The following is a 19,583-nucleotide window of genomic DNA, read 5'->3' as shown; positions in this document are numbered from 1 at the left end:
ATTCAGATTTGTAAAAATTCCTGTGGCTAACCAAACTTTTAAGATCTTCTGTCAGGCAGGTTTTAAATTATCCATCAACCTGTGTTTTTTTTTAGTTTATACAAAACCTATAATTCAGTACTTATCCTAATGTCACATGTCATACAAACAAAGATAGAAGTTTAAGAGTATATTTGTTTGTTTGTTTTCAAGTATGGCACATCAAGATATCGTACATCCATCCTAGATTCACATTTCTTGATATGCCATACTTGACATATAAAATATAACCTTAACATAAAACTTATATGGTTCTCATGTACAAATCATATTTAAATGAATTTGTGTACTGAATATGCACATAATAAATTGTAGTGATGAAGTTTTGGAGCTCTTCAGAGGGGAATATTATTAAAACATCTTAAATCATTTACCAAAAGCCCTTACACAGCATCTTTATTATGTCATAGCCCAAGATCTCCTTCTGCTGGTGGAGAAGGGTGTGCACAATAATGTTTTATAATAACATATTTCCATATTACTTTACTTATTACTATTTGCATTTTGCATTCAGTTCATACTTCGTACTGAGCAGTGTGCAGCATGCTTGCGATTTAATTAGCTTAGTTAAACACACTGCTTTGTGACTTCATGTGTCTCTAGATTTGTTTTCTTTACTTTTTAATAATAAATAAATAGAACTGTTACTACATGTAACAAACCTTTAAAGAACCATCTTTTTTTGAGTTATTTTAACAGATGTTATGCTATAGTTTGATGAATTACTTTCCATAATTAACAAAATTAGACACTCTAAATTAGCAGTATGTCTGTTTTACACAGATGAGTTAGAAACAACTCTGACCTATTAGTGTGTTAACCATCCAGCTTCTGGTGTCCTTCACACATTGACATCCTCTGCTCAATTTGCTCTTGTGCTTTTCTTGTGTGAACATTAAGGGTAACTGCATTCATCAGCAGGCACATATGTATTTGCATGAAATTGAACCGAGAAATTGTGTCTGGCAGTGTTTACATTGTCACATTTGACTTGTGAACTTGTAAACTTGTGGTGATAACACTGCAGCAGCCCTTATAAAAACAAGTACTGTGGTGATGCCAGGGTATGATGGGAGTGATAGTATCAGATGATAGATTACCATATTCATGTACCATTCCAAGATGATGTTTAAAAACTAAATTAAAAACCATTAGTAGGGACTTTTTGACTATCCAACTATTTAGCTGTACAAAACAACTCGTTTTCTGCTTGATAATGCAAATTGGTGTGTCTTACCACATTATTTTAACGTAATTGTGAACACACTGGTTTGTAGAGCAAACAGTTTTACCGTTTACTGCACGTTGTTATTCAGACAGTCTTAAAGTGTTGTGGATATTCATACAATGACAAAGACTCGTCATTAGGATACTAACTACAATTTTTGTCATGTAATTTGGAATCACCGAACAAAACATGTTTGTTACAAAAAAATGTAGCATGTTTCTGATAATGCTTACCTCGTACGGTTTCATACATTATTTGTAGCCGACATACGGTGAATTCGCGCAACAATGTACACCGTTATACTCCATTTATTACACAGCAGTTGTCATGTGACACAACTGACCGGAAGGGGGCAGAATCGTAACAAGTAATGAGGGCAATGATGCGTGCTAAAGCATTCACAATCTAAGCTTTGTCTCTCACTTATTCGGAAGATTACATCCGAGACGGGCAGATTGGAAGGGAAGGCCTTAAATATTAATTTGCATAGCGGAACGCAGAGATGGGCTGTGGTGTGGTGTTAAATGCGATATGAAGTCGGATAGCACAGGGATCAGAATTGCTGGACAGTTCAAGACGGTCTGCATTAGGGGTGATGGGGGCAGAAGATCTCTGGATCCCGTATAAAAACCCGTGAGATTCCCCCTGCTGGCCCAGACAGAACCGATGAAGGCGACCGCATCTGCCGCATCCCACAATAACTCGACCGTGATTGTGAGCTCACCCATCAGCAAAGCAGCAGTGAATGAAATGAGGAGGAATTTGATGCATGCATGAAAATCTGACACTGATGCACCGCTGCTGGCCTCTTTCAAGCCGCGTAATGGAAATAGCAGGATAACGGTATTGCAGCGGCTTTTTGCTCCTAATGGCAGCGGCACCGAAATAAACGGGTCAGCCGTGAGCACGTGTTTTTGAACTAGGAATTTGTCTGATCAGATTCGGCGGAATGGTGTCTTTGAGATGTCACCGGAGCAAGTATATATGGGCCACTCTGGGTGTGTTGGCGTTGTTGTGGCTATACATCTTCCCCGTGTACAGGATACCCAGCGACAAGGAAATGGTGGATGAGGTTCTGCGGCAGGGACAAACGTGGACCAGAAACAAAACCGGAGTGGATCTGTACAGGTATTTCAGTGCGTTTAGATTCGTCACATTCAATTATTAATCATTGCGAACGTTTCTATAATGTGCAAGACAACATGTCTTAGATAAATTCGTACTGTGCGAATTGGAATGATATTTTAGTCACAGAAGTCTCTCTCTAACTGTAATTAAGTAAATGGAGCGATTGCATTAAGTATCTAGTCCATGTAATCTGGCACTCATGCTGATACATGGGTAATGCAGAGTGCAGACAAAAAACGATTAAAGAGAACGCACATGCGCACAAAGGTAGACGCGTTTAAAACATTATCTGTCCCTGCTCTGAACTCCAGGGAAGGCTGGTCTTTGTGACGTCACAAAGAGGTTGATTCTGTTATTAGATGTTACATTCAAAAATTGCAATTGCAAACAGGTTATAACGTTCTATATCAGCATATACTTTATTAAAAGATCACAAACCAGTCTTAAGTAGCATGGGTATGTTTGTAGCAAAAGCCAAAATACATTGTATGGGTCAAAATGATCGATTTTTCTTTTATGCCAAAAATCATTAGGATACAAAATAAAGATCATGTTCCATGAATATATTTTGTACATTTCCTACAGTAAATGTATACCAAAACATATTTGATTAGTAATGTACATTGTTAAGAACTTCATTGGGACAACTTTAAAGGCAATTTTCTCAATATTTAGATTTTTTTGCACCCTCAGATTCCACATTTTCAGATAGTTGTATCTCGGCCAAATATTGTCTTATCCTAACAAACCATACATCAATGGAAAGCTTTCAGAAGATACATGAATCTCTCTCTCTCTCTCTTTTTTTTTTTTTTTTTTAATTTTGACCTATATGACTGGTTTTTATGCTCTAGAATCGCACATTAGAAATAAATCTGTTGTTTACAATAGAAAAGATCTGCTGTGAAACATTCTTATAAGGTCTTTAAAAAGTCTTTATTCACCTTTCCATAAATAAAGACCTTAAAAAGGTCTAAATCCATATTCATAGCATTAAATATTGTAAATAATAATAATATTAAGAATCTCATACTCAGAATTTTGTCTTGATTTCCTGTTACAAATACAGATTTACTAAAGAGGCGCAGTGAAGAATTAGCGCTGAAAGGGCTGTCTGACCTTATTGAATATGCATTTGTAGGAGTTTCCCTTTCAGAGATGCAAAATTGATTGGAGGAGAGTATTAAAATGAATCACCCAACGTTTTACATTTGTCAGATTACTGTATTTGCTCATTTGCGCTGCTCTGATTAGATTGCGCTTGTCATTATGGAAACATTATGGAATCTGGCTGCGTCTGTGTTCTTTAATGTGTGCATTGTCAGTAAATCACACGCAGAATTTTCCCCTCCCATCTGCGCTTTTATGGAATTGCGCTCCAACGCTAATTTGCCCTGTTTAGTAAATCTGGCCCTTTGTGCTTTTATAAATGTGTCTTTGTTCCAAGTCAGTTAGAAAGGACCATTTCAAAAGCCTTTGCTTCTTTGCTAATAAGTGTCATAAAATCTCATTCTTTTTTTTTTTTTCTTTTTTTTTTTGGCAGGAAACTGTTGACAGAATGCTGTGATCCAAAGAGGATGTTTGCTGTTACTAAGGAGAACTCGCCAATAGGCAAAGTCTTGTGGTACGATGGAGAGATCTACCATTATCACACAGTCAACAATGAAACCTACCCATTCTTTGTTCAGGTACTGTCTTTCATAAAACTCAATGAGCCAAAGAATATGACTAGATTTTGCTGATACATGTTTATTACTGAGATCTAGTAGGGGTGGCTGGTGATTTTTGTGAAATGTAATTATTTATCTGAATCCAAGACTGGCATCAGCTTTAGATTTTGTTACAACATAAGATTCCAAATAGTAAAACTAGTATTAAAAAGATAATACTACCTTGTGTTTTTGCTTTCATGCATTTCTGCTGTCATACATTATATACCAACATTCTGTCCATCCTTAGTTTCCATCATCACAAGAAATTTAAGACTTGGAAAACCCTTGAAAATAGCAATATTCTTGAAGAAGTACTTGAAAAGTGCTTGAACTATTGAAAGACAATGTATCTAAGAAGTAAGTGTTTAGTTTTGTCAATGAGCACATATCTTTTTATGCAAAAATCACAATAAAAAAATGTAAACATACAATTTTCACTTATCAGTTAATGTCAGAAGAGCTGAGCAAGTAGTAGTACTGACAATGTTGTGTAAACATGGCTGAAGATCATGAACATTAATTTCAAGCAATTCACTAGCAAAAATATTGAGTTAAAAGAGACATTCATCTTCGAATTTCAACATCGCTTGGAACAATTTTGAAAAACATGTAGTGATGGGTGTAACAGAGCTTTTCGAAACTGAATCAGTTAAACCACTGTGTTAAATGATTTGCAATACATGCTCCAAAGACCTGATCTGAATCAGTTGATTCGCAAAAGGTTCTGATCCAAGTCAAATGATTCATGATCCGTAATCCGAGTCCTGATCTGAAATGATGGTTCGTGAATCATTATTCAGATCATGGATTGCGAATCATTTGATTTAGGTCGGAACTTAGGAGCGGGTTTGCGGATCTTTCGCTTTAGATCGGAACTTCAGAACGTAAATCATTTGATTCAGATTGGGCTTTAGTGCGGGATCGCAAATCTTTTTTTTTTTCAGATCAAGATTTCGAAGCGATTTTACAAACCCTTTTTTAAGATGCTTCGGAGCATGGATCACGAATCATTTAATTTAGATTGCAACTTCAGAGCGGGTTTGCAAATCTTTTGCTTTAGATCGGAACTTCCGATCGCAAATCATTTGATTCAGATCGGAACTTCAGTGCGGGATCGCAAATCTAGTATACTTGGTAATACTTTAGTAGTAAATACTTTCATGTTTGCTGTTTTTATTAGTATATTTTTATTGATCTATTTCACTTTTTTTTTTTTTAATTTGAAATAGAAGACATTGTTCGATAAGGGTGATCTCTGATTGAAGTCCTTGAAAATAAAAAAAGCAGTGTTTGAAAAGTCCTTGAAAGTCCTGGAATTTTATTTTTGCATGCCAGAGGAGAGTAAACTGTTCCAAATTCCTGTTAATTCAAGATTACGTTCTCAACATGTACACCGTAAATTCAGCAGATTTCTTACATTGAATCATTAGAGAGCAAATATTGTTGATTTAGTTTGATCACTTGAAAAAGTAAAGTAAATTAATTACACTTTTATAAAATATAATTATAAATGTCTAAGTGTTTGAAAGCGAAGCAGTTGGTCTTTTTTTTTTCTTTCCACACCCACTCTCCATGAGGCTTAGTGCAGCACTCCACCTTCTAAAAATAAACAGGCATGGGAGAGACACCCGCATGGGTCCTGATTGTCCTGTACTGGGCACCATGCCGCCTTTTAGTCGCAATGTCCCTCCTACACGGTCTCAGAGCCCACGTTCATTACTGATGGACATGCAAACAAACAGCGCAATATCCTACACACACACCCACACAGCCCCGTCTCACTCTAATGTAGTTACACTGATTTAACATGTTTATTCAGTGAGATCTACGGGTTATGCGGCCATGTTACTATGGACACAGTGGTTTTTTTTTTGTAGCTAAAAGGGAATATTTTCATAGTAGGTTTAGTCGTAAATGGATCTTTTGTACCCAGAAGAGCCATTTTAAAAAATATATATTTACACACAGTCTTAAAGGACGTTCACTATCACCACTCATGCTCAGTATTAGGTTTCAGCCTACTGTACATCAGACTTGCTGTAATTGAATTTAACCATCTGCATGTAATGGTTATCAGTACATTATGTATCACTGATGCCAGATAAGACAGCGCTGATATCATCCTGCTTTGTTATTGTGAGGTATTTTTGCATGACATTTCACCAACTGGTATCCAAAAGATTAGTAATTTAAAGTGGATTTATTTGATCATTCTATTCATTTAAAACATCTTTCAGCAATGTTTAAGAAATACAAAACCTGAAACAAAAGATGAGGACATCTACACTACCAGTCAGAAGTTTTTGTACATTAAGATTTTTAATGTTTTTTAAGTCTCTTCTGCTCACCAAGCCTGCATTTATTTGACCCAAAGTACAGCAAAACCTGTTAAATTTTGAAACATGTTTACTATTTGAATATATTTTAAAATGTAATTTATTTTAGCATCAATAAATAAATAAATAAAATGATACTGACTTTTAAATGGTATGGTGTAGTATGTTACAAAAGCTTATTTAAAAAAGTAGTATTTTGCTTTTGATTTTTAGGCTTTTTTCTTGGTTTGAATCTACAACTCCTGTAAAAGGAAAATGTTTGCGTGTTTAATTATGTATGTGTGAGATTAAATTAGTAGCCTGTAATGCAAATTAATCGCCAGGGAGTCTTAAAAAGGGTCTTTTCATCGATTCGGTTTTACTTAGAGGTTCAATGCTCTTTGAAGTGTATGAATATTGGAGTAGCCTTGATTTGAATATGTATTCATCAAAAGAAACCATTGGAAATGTAGTGTGTGTGTGTGTGTGTGTGTGTGTGTGTGTGTATGTGTGTACCTGGTATTCATCACGTTGTGGGGACCAAATGTCCCCACAAGGATAGGAATACCAGTAGATTTTGACCTTGTGGGGACATTTCTCAGGTCCCCATGAGGAAACAGGCTTATAAATCATGCACAATGAGTTTTTTTGATGAAGTAAAAGTGTGCACAATCTCCTGTGAGGGCTAGGTTTAGATGTAGGGTAGGTGTAGGGCGATAGAAAGTACGGTTTGTACAGTATAAAAACCATTACGCCTATGGAATGTCCCCATAAAACATGTAAACCCAACATGTGTGTGTGTGTGTGTGTGTGTGTGTGTGTGTGACTCTTCATTGCTTCGACCCATTTGTGTAACTCCCACTGTTTTTGTGTTGCTAGGATACACCATTGCAGCTTCCTCTGAAGAAGTGTTCAGTTGTGGGCAATGGAGGGGTCCTGAAACACAGTGGCTGTGGCAAAGAAATTGACCAAGCTGATTTTATCATGAGGTGAGAACAAAATGAAAATAAAAAGTCAAACAGAATTATCTTTACATATATATATTCATTTGTGACCCTGGACCACAAAACCAGCCTTAAGTAGAACGGGTATATTTGTAGCAATAGCCAAAAATACATTTTATGGCTCAAAATTACCTATTTAAAATCATTTTACCTATCCTAAAATCATTAGAATATTAAGTAAAGTTCATGTTCCATGAAGATATTTTGTAAATTTCCTACTGTAAATATATCCAAAATAAATTTTTTGATTAGTAATATGCATTGCTGAAATTCATTTGGACAACTTTAAAGGCGATTTTCACAATATTTAGATTTTTTTGTACCCTCAGATTGCATATTTGAAAAAGTTGTATCTTAGCCAAATATCGTTTCAACAAATCAATGGAAGTCTTATTTATTCAGCTTTTAAATGATGTATAAATCTCAATTTTAAAATATTTACCCTTACGACTGGTTTTGTAGTCCAGGATCACGTTTAGAAAATGCTTCTATCCAGCAATATTTTAAGCATATAATGTGAAGTTTGAATATAACCATTGGTACATTAGTAGAAACTAAAGCAAAGGGGAAATGCAGAAACTTTTTTACAATACTAAGGGCCAGATTTATTAACGGAGCAAATTAGTGTTAGAGCACAATTCCATAAAAGCGCCAATGGGAGGGGAAAAGTGATTCATTTAAATACTCTCCTTCCATAAATTTGCCATCTGTAAGGGAAACACCTACAAATGCATATTCATTGAAGTCAGGCGCAAAAATAACTTTCCACGCCTTTGCAGCACTAATTCTTTACTGCATGTGTTAAGTAAATCCTGACAGTACTATCGTAATGCCAAAAGACGGTTTGCATTGGTGCAAGCTGGTAGTAAATCTGGGTCTAAGTGCCTTTGTGATTTAAAAAAGGTGCTTGAGGAATAGCCATGTCCTCAACTGTTGAAATTCTTGAAAAGTAGTAATGGTCTCAGGAGATTGGGTGAAGGCAGGCAGTTCATCCTATCACAAAGGAGTAAAGGTGCCTCATTGTGAAGGAGTGTTTTGTGCCCCTCAATTGCAGAAGGAAGCACTGAGGTAGGAGGATCCATTTCCAGTTATAGTCCTCAAAGCCAGCATCAAATCCTTGAATTTGAAGTAGGCAGCTACAGGAAAACAGTGGAGTGAAATCAAGATAAGCATGGTGTGAAACCTCTTTGATTGATTGAAGAGCACACGTGCTGCCAAGTTCTGGATCATCTGCAGAGGCATATATGTGCTGACCGGAACGCTGGCCAATAGATCATTGCAGTAGTCAAGTTTTAAAAGGGTTAAATGTTTGGACAAGGAGCTGCGCAACGCAGCCAGAAAGAAATAGCCTGGTTTTCCTCGTATTATAAAGCATTGTCCTGAAGAATGGCCAGGCTTTTGTTGAAATGGGGTAGTAAGCTGGCCATCGAACACTACCACTGGTTCCTTGTCCTGGTTGATGTTAGTGTTGACAAATGCAAAGTTGAGCTGGAATTGTTTGAAGAGCAAGCAGAGATGCAAGCCGAGACCATAGGTTCATCAGGTTGGAACAACAAGTAGAGCCAACCTGATCTTATGATGAAAACAAACCTGTGTGAACTTTTTCGCAAGATGTGAAATGCATTCGGGTTTTTTTTGCCGTTTTTGAATCTCTTATCTTTTAGCTCTTTTATCATAAGTCATGTTTTTCACGGGATTCGTACCCAAGGATTCCACATCCTAAGCGCAATTCCGTGCCGGCTGAGCTACCGAGCAAACTTGTTAAGTCCGGAAAGCAAAATATATGGAGCTATAATCATAACAGTATATACAAAAACAACTACAAGTGCTCACTGTTTTACCACCTCTAGTGTTAATTTCTGTTGGAAACTGCAGTAATATGTACTTATTGGTAAATAAGAAAACCATAAAGGATCTGCCTTCGAGGTAACACTGAAAACACTGAAGTGCCATACCTGTGATGCCCAGGTCATAATTGGTGGACAGAGGATCAGGTTATTTACAGTATTCAAGGCAACAAAGCAATGAGAACATATGACCTGGAGTTTTATTAACAGCCAGCAGGTAGTTTCAGTGGAATGTCCATTGATGAAGCTAGATTGGATGTTATCGAGTAACTTGTTCTTTGAGAGAAAATCAGAGAACTAACTGAATACTTAAGAATTTGGAGAGAAAAGGGAAGACTACTTAGGTAGCAAAGGGGTTACACAAGCCTACTTAATTATGAAGGGAAGTTGCAAGTCATGAAAGATGTGATGATCTCCTGAAGATGGCAGAGGATCTGGTCGAAAGGGGTTGGGAGAAGAGGGAAAGAAAGAATAGGAGATTCCATGCAGGTGGTGGTTGGTTGTGGGTATATGGTGTAGAAAAGTGGTCAATGAATGTTGTAGGATAGACAAGGCTCCTTGGCAGCAGAAACACACATGGAGAAGAGAACAGGAAAGATTGATACCCAGCTCAGGTCAGCTTGGCCTTTTGTCCTGGGTTTTTTTCTTCTCAGCAGCTTAGATCTTAATCCGATGGTCACAGAGAGTATCAGTGAACCAGGGACTAGAGCAGGGGTCACCAAACTTGGTCCTGGAGGGCTGATGTCCTGCAGAGTTTAGCTCCAACTAGCCTCAACACACCTGCTTGAAAGTTCAAATATACCTAGTAAGATCTTGATTAGCTGGTATAGGTGTGTTTGATTAGGGTTGGACCTAAACTCTGCAGGACACCAGCCCTCCAGGACCGAATCTGGTGGCCCTGGGTGTGCTGTCCTTCTCTTGGAGGGCCAATTGTTTTTTCAATAGTTTATCTCCAATACAGCTGCTTTAAAGATTTAGTGACTCTGGAGAACTTGATTAGCTGGTTGCTAGCCTGTGATAGAACAGATATTCTTAAGTTATGGTGTTAATGAGAAGCTGGCTGTATCAGTAGCATCACAGTAAGATCTGGGACCTTGTTTTCACTTTATTAGGAAACAATGACATTAACAACAATGCTTTCTTGTGACAGACTGAGAAACATCACTCCCAACAAAAGTTTTTCTCCAATCTTTCTCCATCTCTTCTACTTCCAGATGTAACCTTCCTCCTCTGTCCAAAGAGTACACTACTGATGTTGGTACCAGAACACACCTGGTGAGCGCGAATCCTAGCATTATTGAAAAGAAGTACGTGTCTTCTCCTCCTCACTTATTTCTTTTTTTGTATTGTTTATTTGGGTTGGGGGGGTTATTGTATGAATTCACTGATTATACTTAATTTAATTACAATACCAACATTTCAATAGTGGATACCGATAACAGTGGAAACAACAGTGATTTAGGTTGTGTTCACACTTGTAGTTCGGTTCATTTGGTTCATTTGGTCTGGACCAAAAAGGAACAAGATACATTTGGTCCTGGTCTGCTTAACATTCACACTGACATTTTTGATAGCTAACCAGCACTTGCAGTCCGCTTTTTGTTGCGCACCAGGGTTCGGATGTCAGCGTTTACACTTACTTGAATTAACCGCATTAACAGAGCAATCACCAGAGTTCATTTTAATCAAACCAAACATGACAAGTGTGAACACACCCTTAGATTTCAAAGCAGCACCTTTTTGCTCTACCCGGAGATTACCGTAGGTTTCATAATAGGTTCATACCATTATTTTTTATCACAGCAAGCTTTGAAATTGTTCAGTTGAAACTTTTATTGTTAGTTTTTTTATCATGATTATTATTTTAGTGCTGACTAAAAAAGTACTGTTACTTTTGACAACCCTAAATAGCTAATCCATCTTTTTAGTCCAAGCATTAAACATATTTGACATATTACTGTTTTATTTATAAATGTTTTTCTGCAATACTGTGGTTGTTTCAATAAAATAATTCTTTCTTTCATTCTACTGCCCCATGTTTTTTTTTTCATTAAAAAAAATTCCACATCTGACTCAGGTTACAATTACAATGCATTATGTTGTCTGATAGAGTTCATAAAGCCCTGCTATAAGAAACAGCTGGTAGGTATTTGTGGTTTGTGAAGAAGTTAGTAGCATGCGGCAACAGCAGGAAAACCGAGACAGAACGGTCAGAAAAGGACACACAGTTCTCCAGACAGCTGACTACATGTCTTAAGGGATGAATATCGACCTTTCTTAGTGGATTAGCATGTTTGTCCCTTGCATTAGCTGGCAGGAGATCAGTGCCAAGAGAAGTGCCTTGTTAGTACCAGGGTCATTCTTCTTGTTTATACTGTATATTTTTAAACATTAATAAAAACAGCATATAAATGCTTGTGTTATGATGTGAATGTTCCAAAATGAGACATTCAGAAGCAAGCTCAAGCTCAGACACTTTATTATTACTTGACTATTCACACAATGCCAAAGAAATAACAGGATATTTAACAAAATACAGTATAAATAAAGAGCTAAAGTTAACCATGGCTCAGTAATAGACTGACAGTTAGATTTCAGTTAAGGGTTTCTGAATTCAGTCATTCATCCATTGTAGACACAGTATCTTTAAAAAATAGGGTGTGTTCACACTTGTAGTTTGGTTCGTTTCATTCTTTTGGTCCGGACCAAAAAGGAAAATTATACATTTGGTCCTGGTCCACTTAGAATCCACACTGGCATTTTTGACAGCGAACCTAAAGATACTGAACCTAAAGGCATAATGATATGTTCACAGCCTGATTGGTCGCGTTGAATGGCATATATTTTGTGACAGAACTCCCCGAACACTCCAAACAAAAGAAACAGGTGCATTCAACTTAAAGTGGCGCTGAGCAGACAGATCACTGAATGGGTACTTTGATGTCATACATCCGCAGTGCCACTAAGTTGAATACACCTAATGCCGTCTGCTGGACTACCCACGCTCATTGTTGGGTGTATATGATTTAAATTTCACCATCTGCGAACTAACAAAAGGCTCATAAAAGGTGCTTTTCCTCCTTGTTGCTCCACGTTTGCCCTCTACTCATTTTGTGTTAGATAGACCGCATGTTCCCTTCATGAAGTCATAGCGTTGCGTCTTGTCATGACTTCCTGTTTTTGTTTCATTTAGAAGTATTTGGTCCATGTTGCGTTCATATTTATTTTGAATCGATCTCGGCTCGCTTGTTTAGGTGCACACCAGAGTTCGGATGACATCGTACACACTTACTCAAATTAACCGCATTAACAGAGCAATTGCACCAAAGTTTGTTTTACTTGAACCAAACATGACAAGTGTGAACACACCCTTATACATTTTTGATTTGAAGAACACCTCACTCCACATTGACATTAAAATCGTTCCTCTTTTTCCTGATCAGCTTTCAGAATCTACTATGGTCCCGCAAATCCTTCGTAGAGAGTATGAAGGCATATGGTTCCAGCTACATCTACATACCAGCATTCTCCATGAAGCCCGGTACTGACCCTTCCCTCCGGGCATACCACGCCCTTGCAGACACCGCCTCCAACCAGACTGTTCTTTTTGCCAACCCGGACTTTCTTAAAAATGTCGGTCGATTCTGGAAGAACCACGGCGTCCATGGCAAACGGCTGTCCACTGGGTTGTTCCTGGTGAGCCTTGCCCTTGGCTTGTGTGAAGAGGTGACCGCTTACGGTTTCTGGCCGTTTTCGGTGGGGCTGGACGAGCAACCGGTCAGCCACCACTATTATGACAACATTCTCCCATCCTCGAGATTTCACGCCATGCCTGAGGAGTTCCTGCAACTCTGGCACTTGCACAAGAGCGGCACACTGCGTATGCGAGTCGGCGATTGTGCAAAAGAAGGACAGAAGCCTAAGAGGGAAAAATAAGTGGAAATGTTGCCAGGGGCAACTCCGTTATATCCCCACAGGAACAGGATGGCCATCCTGTGATTAGCATGAGAATACTGTGGGTTGGGAGGTGATGCCCCCACCCCCAACGCTGGGCCTCTCTTTGGTGTCTATATGCTTGAACCTCAACTGCTACCAACACACCCCACCCTCTTGTTGCCAAGGGACTGTTGTAAAGACTTGCATGTGTACCCATCCTCATGTATGCACTCACTGGAAGCTTGTTGTGTCCGTCTGTAGAAGTCCCGGGGTGATGAGGGGCTTAGGTGTCATGTGACCTATTTAAACTGCATCCACCAGCAGTTGGACCCTTGAATCCAATGACCATTTGTTCAGTTAATATAAAGACAGACTGGGGGAGGGGCTGCTTCAAACAATGTCTTAAGAACTTTAAATGGGAACTCAGAAATTGGGAGCAATGCTTTGATCGTTTGGCATTTTTTTTGTTTCGTTTTGTCTTGAAAACTGATTCTTTTGGGAGTTTTGAGGAAATACGGAATAATGTGAAAATCTTTCTCTCATTGTTCGCCTAAATACAAATCAGTGTGAAAATACAAGCTTAGCCGGAAAAAGGGAAGTTGGGCATTGAATGTACAGCCACAGACTGGTTTAAGACCACTTTAAAGCGAAAGCTGCGGTTAATGTATTATTGTGAGTAATTTCCTAGTTTTATTTATTTTTAACATTCATTGAGGTAGGATGTGTACTGAGAACCACCTTGTCAGTCTTGAATAGTCGTGAGACTCATTTCATACATGACCATAGTGTTTTGTTTTGAGTAGGAAGTCATCTGTTGAGAGATTTCCACATTTAGTTGGAAGACTTCCACAAACCAGATGGAGGCCCAAATTTTGTAGAAGAGTGAGTGAACTGTTTGTGGACAAATGGAAAAAAGTATGGTGACTCTTGTGGCAGCATCTTTAAATATTATTTGTGTTTTTTGTATGTGTTTGAATTCAGTCATTAGATGTTACGCAGTGGTGTAATGAGCCCTCGTCGCACGGTTATAGGGGCAACAATCATACGATAAATGTTTTTTTGCCTGCTAAGGTGCTGGACACCTGGTCCGGAACGTGTAAATACTCAATCGCCAGTTTCATTACTGTTTCCACAAGAATCATGGGTTCTCTGAATGTAATGGCAGCCATTTTGGTAGTCTGCCCAGTAACTTGTTTCCTTGACTTATTTTTTTGTTAAACTGCACACAGGGAATTAGGTTTAAATGTGTAGGTGCTAGCTGTAACACATGCACTCCAGCTTAGTCTTTATATATCATCACTGACAGACAGTTGTAATAGGTACGACTGGTAAGAGGATGCACTATTATGTTGAAGTAAAGCCAGAAACCTCAGTATTTATAGGGTTAGTAGCCAAAAATGAAAACTGTCGTCAACTACTTACCTCATGTCATTCCAAACTCACAGAATTTATTTAATCTTTGAAACACAAATGAAGATGTTTCTGTCTCTCCATTGAAAGTCCATTTCACCAAAACGTTGATTCTTCAAATAAATAAAAAAAGACATTGTAACAGCAATCACATGTATTCACACAATATTAATCGATTACTCACGAATAATCGATTTGACAGCATTTATACATAAAGATGTGCACATCAATGCACATACATGAGTTTGCGAGCAACTCAGATTTGGTAAATGGGTACTTTCTTGATAGCTGGGAACAAAACTTATTGGTTCTTATTTGAAATTTCTGAAACGTCAAAAGTTTTGGTATAATGGACTTTCATTGAAGGGAAAGAAATCTCCCACATTTCAGAAATCTTTTTTTTAATGAAACCTAGGGGTTTTCTATCCTTTCAGTGAAAGTCTATTTCACCAAAATTTTTGTCTTTATTTTTTTTTATTTTTTAAACATCAAAGATATTGTAAAAGCAATCAAGTGGTTTAATCCAAGCTATCTGAAGAGGCTTGTTCACTGCTGCCAAATCGAATAATTGCAATTAATCACATCCAAAATAAGTTTGTGTTTACATAATATATGTGTGAGTACTGTGAAATTTTTATTTGTACACTATCAGTCAAAAGTTTGGACACACTTCCCCATTCTCTTTAATGGGGAAGTGTGTCCAAACTTTTGACGGGTAGTGTATATAAATATATGTTACATATATTTCTGAAATATTAATCGAGTAATTACGATTAATCGATTTGACAGCACTAATTTAAATGTGCAATGACTTAATTTATTATGATTTAGTGATAAGTGAATGGATGTTAGATTTAAAATAGGTTTTGTGATTAATCGATTTGGCAGCACAAATTGATACATAAAGATACGCACATAAATGAGCTTGTGAACAACTCAAATTTGGTAAATGGTACTTCTTGACAGCTTGGAACAAATCTTATTGGTTCTTGTTTGAAATTTCTGAAACGTCAAAGTTTTTGTTTGTAATGAACTTTCAATGGCGGGAGAGAAATCTTTCAGATTTCAGAAATCTCTCAGATTAATCTTAGATTTTTAACGAAACCTGAGAGTTTTCTGTCCCTTCAGTGAAAGTCCACTGAATTTCTTTTTGATGCATCAGAAACATTGTAAAAGAGGCTTGATCAATGCTGCCAAATCGATTAATCGCAATTAATCGCATCCAAATTTAGCTTGTATACATAATATATGCTTGAGTACTGTATATATTTATATGTATATGTATATAAATACATATTACATATATTTCTAAAATACTAACAGATTAATCGTGATTAATCGCAATTAATTGATTTGACAGCACTAATTTTGGCATAAAGATATGCACACACATGAGTTTGTGAGCAACTCAAATATAGTAAGTGGGTACTTTCTTGATGGTTTTGAACTAACCTTATTGGTACGTCAGTTTTGATATAATGGACTTTCAATGAAGGGACAGAAATTTCTCAGATTTGTCTTATGGGTTTGTAATGACATGAAGGCCACTAAATGATGACAGAATTTTCATTTTTAGGTGAACTATCCCTTTAAGGGAGAACAGAGTTGCCTTTAAATGTGTCTGCCATTTTAAGCAGGTGTGTTAGTATTCAGGTAGCTAGCTATAAGACGGCTTAACTAACTTGCTTTGCGAGATTCTCTTTAAAGTGTTGTTTCACATCTAGTTCTACATTTGGTTTACTCTTTCATTTCCAGTACTATAGTTGATGTGAAAGAGAAAACTCAATGTAGTGCAAGATTACTTACACTACGGTAACACTGAGAATGTGTACTTGAAACATTGAGCTCTGACACATTTTTAGCTAGAAGGTGTTGTGTGTACATACTGTTTGTGCATTAATGTTGCCAATCTAATGGTTGAATCTCACAAAAAAAAAAAAAAAACATAACCAGGTCACATTTCACCCCAATCAAAAGAAAAAAAAGACAACTGAGCATGTTTACCCTTCATGTTCTCATTATTGTAATGTGTTTGAAATGCTAATTTAAAAAAAAATGGCAGAAATGAAAGACAGTACAGCAAACAGTACCAGTTAATGGTGCATAAACAACTTAAAGTGTTAATGGTAAACTTTGGGGTGAACTATGACCCAGGCTTGTTCTTAGCAAGTTTTTTGAGACTCGTTCTGATAGCGAAGGAAATGTGTGCACTCATTAGAGTATCTCCAGAAATTCCCATTTCCATATTTTCACACTTTAAGCCAATGAGTGCCTTTATCAGTATTAAAAAGGCTATGGAGATAATTTTATCAAGGACAAGTTTTTAACCAAATCTAGGGAGTAGGGATTATTTATTTTACCCCCCAAACTGAATTTTCAAGCAAGGCTGATGTGTAGAAATGTGGAAAGACCTATTAATTTATTATGATTTATGAGAAGTGAATGGATGTTAGTTTCAAAATGTGTTAGCATATGGTTGTAGAAGGACCAACGTACATTACTGTAATTTTTTTAAACATTGCTTAATTGCCAGAAAACCACAACTTTATCGTACATGAAGCTGGGGAAAGTGTTAAATGGTGGAGCTGATGAATATTTTTTTGCACCTTTTTGTGCTGTTCAGTATTGTGAATGAGTGAGGTAGTAGTTTGTAAGTAGGCATGCACGACTGTGATATGTAATTGGTTTTTGAAACTGATTTTGAGTAAGAAACTCACAAAGAATTATGTATTTTACGTTCCGCCCTTTGAGCCATATGAGGGTGTGTGCCCTTGCTGAAACTGATCTTACCTCAACTGTACTACTCACTGTTAAATTCATGGATGAAGCTCACAGGAGCTTGGATCTTAGATACCGAAGTTCGTTTGACTCCACTAAGCTGTAAATGTGTCCTATCATGTCAATCTTCTTGGCTCAAGCAGTTGGTGTTTGTACTTGAGCATGTCACAATCTACTAAAAATAAACAGGAACCAGGCTGGACGTTGTTAACGTGCCACCTGGGTTATGCCAATATTCAAAATATGATAATAAAAAAAGCAAACACACTGCTTTCAAACAATAAAGACGTCCTGTCAACTCATTTGCTGCAGTCTGTGTGAAGTCTATGAATAACAGTCTGTCTAAACAACCTCAGAGGAAGCACTCAATTTTAAACTATTAGTTCACTCAGGAATTTCCTAGTAATTTACTCAACCTTGTCATCCAAGATGTTCTTATCTTTCTTTCTTCAGTTAAAAAACAAATGAAGGTTTTTGAGGAAAATATTCCAGGATGTTTCTCCATACAGTGGACTTCAATGGAGATCAACAAGTTGAATGTCCAAATTGCAAATGATCCCAGCCGAGAAATAAGGGTCTTGTCTAGCAAAACAATCGGCATTTTCTAAAAAAAAATAGCACTAGTTCTGCGTCCACATCTTCTTGCATTACATAGTCACGTTGGAAAGGTCACGCGTGACGAAGGCAGAAATACCAGTCCAGTGTTTACAAAGTCTTTCTTTCTTCAGTTGAAAATAAATTAAGAATTTTAAAGGAGTAGTTAACTTTCAGAACAAAAATTTACAGATAATGTACTCATGTCTTTCTTTCTTCAGTCATAAAAAAATTATGTTTTTTTGAGGAAAACATTTCAGGATTTCTCTCCATATTGTGGACCTCTATGGTGCCCCAGAGTTTGAACTTCCAAAATGCAGTTTAAATGCCGCTTCAAAGGGCTCTAAATGATCCCAGCTGAAGAAGAAGGGTCTTATCTAGCGAAACAATCAGTTATAATAAAACATTTACAATTTATATACTTTTTAATCTCTACACAGTGTACACACAGAGCTAGACAAGATGAGCATTTGAGGTTAAAAAGTATATAAATTGTAATTTTTTTCTAGATTTTTCTAGATCTAGACATTTTGCTAGATAAGACCCTTCTTCCTTGGCTAGGATCGTTTAGAGCCATTTGAAGCTGCATTTTGGAAGTTCAAACTCGGGGGCACCATAGAAGTCCATTATATGGAGAGAAATCCTGAAATATTTTCCTCAAAAAACATCATTTCCTTATGACTGAAGAAAGAAAGACATGAACATCTTGGATGACAAGGGGGTGAGTACATTATCTGTAAATTTTAGTTCTGAAAGTGAACTCCTCCTTTAAGGAAAACATTCCAGTATTTTTCTCCATATAGTGGACTTCAATGGGGATCAACAAGTTGGGAAACAAGGGTTTTATCTAGCAAAATGATCGGCCATTTTCTAAAGAAAACTTCACGCATTACATAGTCACGTTGAAAAGATCACATGTGACGAAAGCAGAAGTACCAGTCCAGTGTTTACAAAGTGAATATGCAAAGAAAGTCAAACGCCCTTTACAAAAGGTAAAACGTTGGATGATTTTGAAGTTGGAGACGGGAGTTTTTTGCTCTACCCTTCCTTTTTAAACTGGAGTACACAGACGAAGAACTAACCATGCGTGACCTTTCCAACATGATTACATAATGCATAAGTCATAGGCGCTCATCACAGAGCTAGTGCAAGATGAGCATTTGTGGTTAAAAAGTAGGGGTGGGAGAAAAAATCGATTCACCTAACTATCGTGATTCTTTTTGAAACTATTAAAAAATCGATTAGTTTACCTCAGAATCGATTTATATTTAATTATTTTTCTTTTTCTAAGAGGTAGTGGGAAGAAGTTACCGCTTGTATTCCAACAGAGGTTGAAATGTATAAATGTGTTGCACTTTAAGCAGCACTGCGCAGGGATCAGTGTATGACATCAAAGTACTGCGAGTGATTTGAAAGCATGCAAAGCCATCTGCTCTGTCAGAGCTCCAGACGTTTTGCAAACATTTTTTTCTGCTGGTGGGACTAATTTTTGTGAGCGGCCGCACTGGCGCGACCACTGCACTGTTCAACTCATAAGCGCTGCCATTTCTTTTGCATATGAGAAACATCTAATGACAAACTAAACAAAGGCG

At 37.2% G+C, this 19,583-nt stretch overlaps 1 protein-coding gene across 1 annotated transcript; it reads left to right on the top strand.

Moving 5' to 3' along the window:
• The first annotated feature begins 1,707 nt into the window (after window positions 1-1,707).
• st8sia1 (ST8 alpha-N-acetyl-neuraminide alpha-2,8-sialyltransferase 1) lies at window positions 1,708-17,699 on the top strand. The gene is made up of 5 exons (XM_073838933.1): window positions 1,708-2,395; window positions 3,939-4,083; window positions 7,302-7,411; window positions 10,488-10,580; window positions 12,717-17,699. The coding sequence occupies exons 1-5, from the start codon at window positions 2,217-2,219 to the stop codon at window positions 13,207-13,209; spliced, it is 1,020 nt and encodes a 339-aa protein (XP_073695034.1). The 5' UTR covers window positions 1,708-2,216; the 3' UTR covers window positions 13,210-17,699.
• The last annotated feature ends 1,884 nt before the right edge of the window (window positions 17,700-19,583 follow it).

Source organism: Garra rufa, chromosome 4 (assembly GCF_049309525.1).
Source record: "Garra rufa chromosome 4, GarRuf1.0, whole genome shotgun sequence".
Classification (NCBI taxonomy): domain Eukaryota; kingdom Metazoa; phylum Chordata; class Actinopteri; order Cypriniformes; family Cyprinidae; genus Garra; species Garra rufa.
This window is presented reverse-complemented; position numbering and strand designations above follow the sequence as displayed.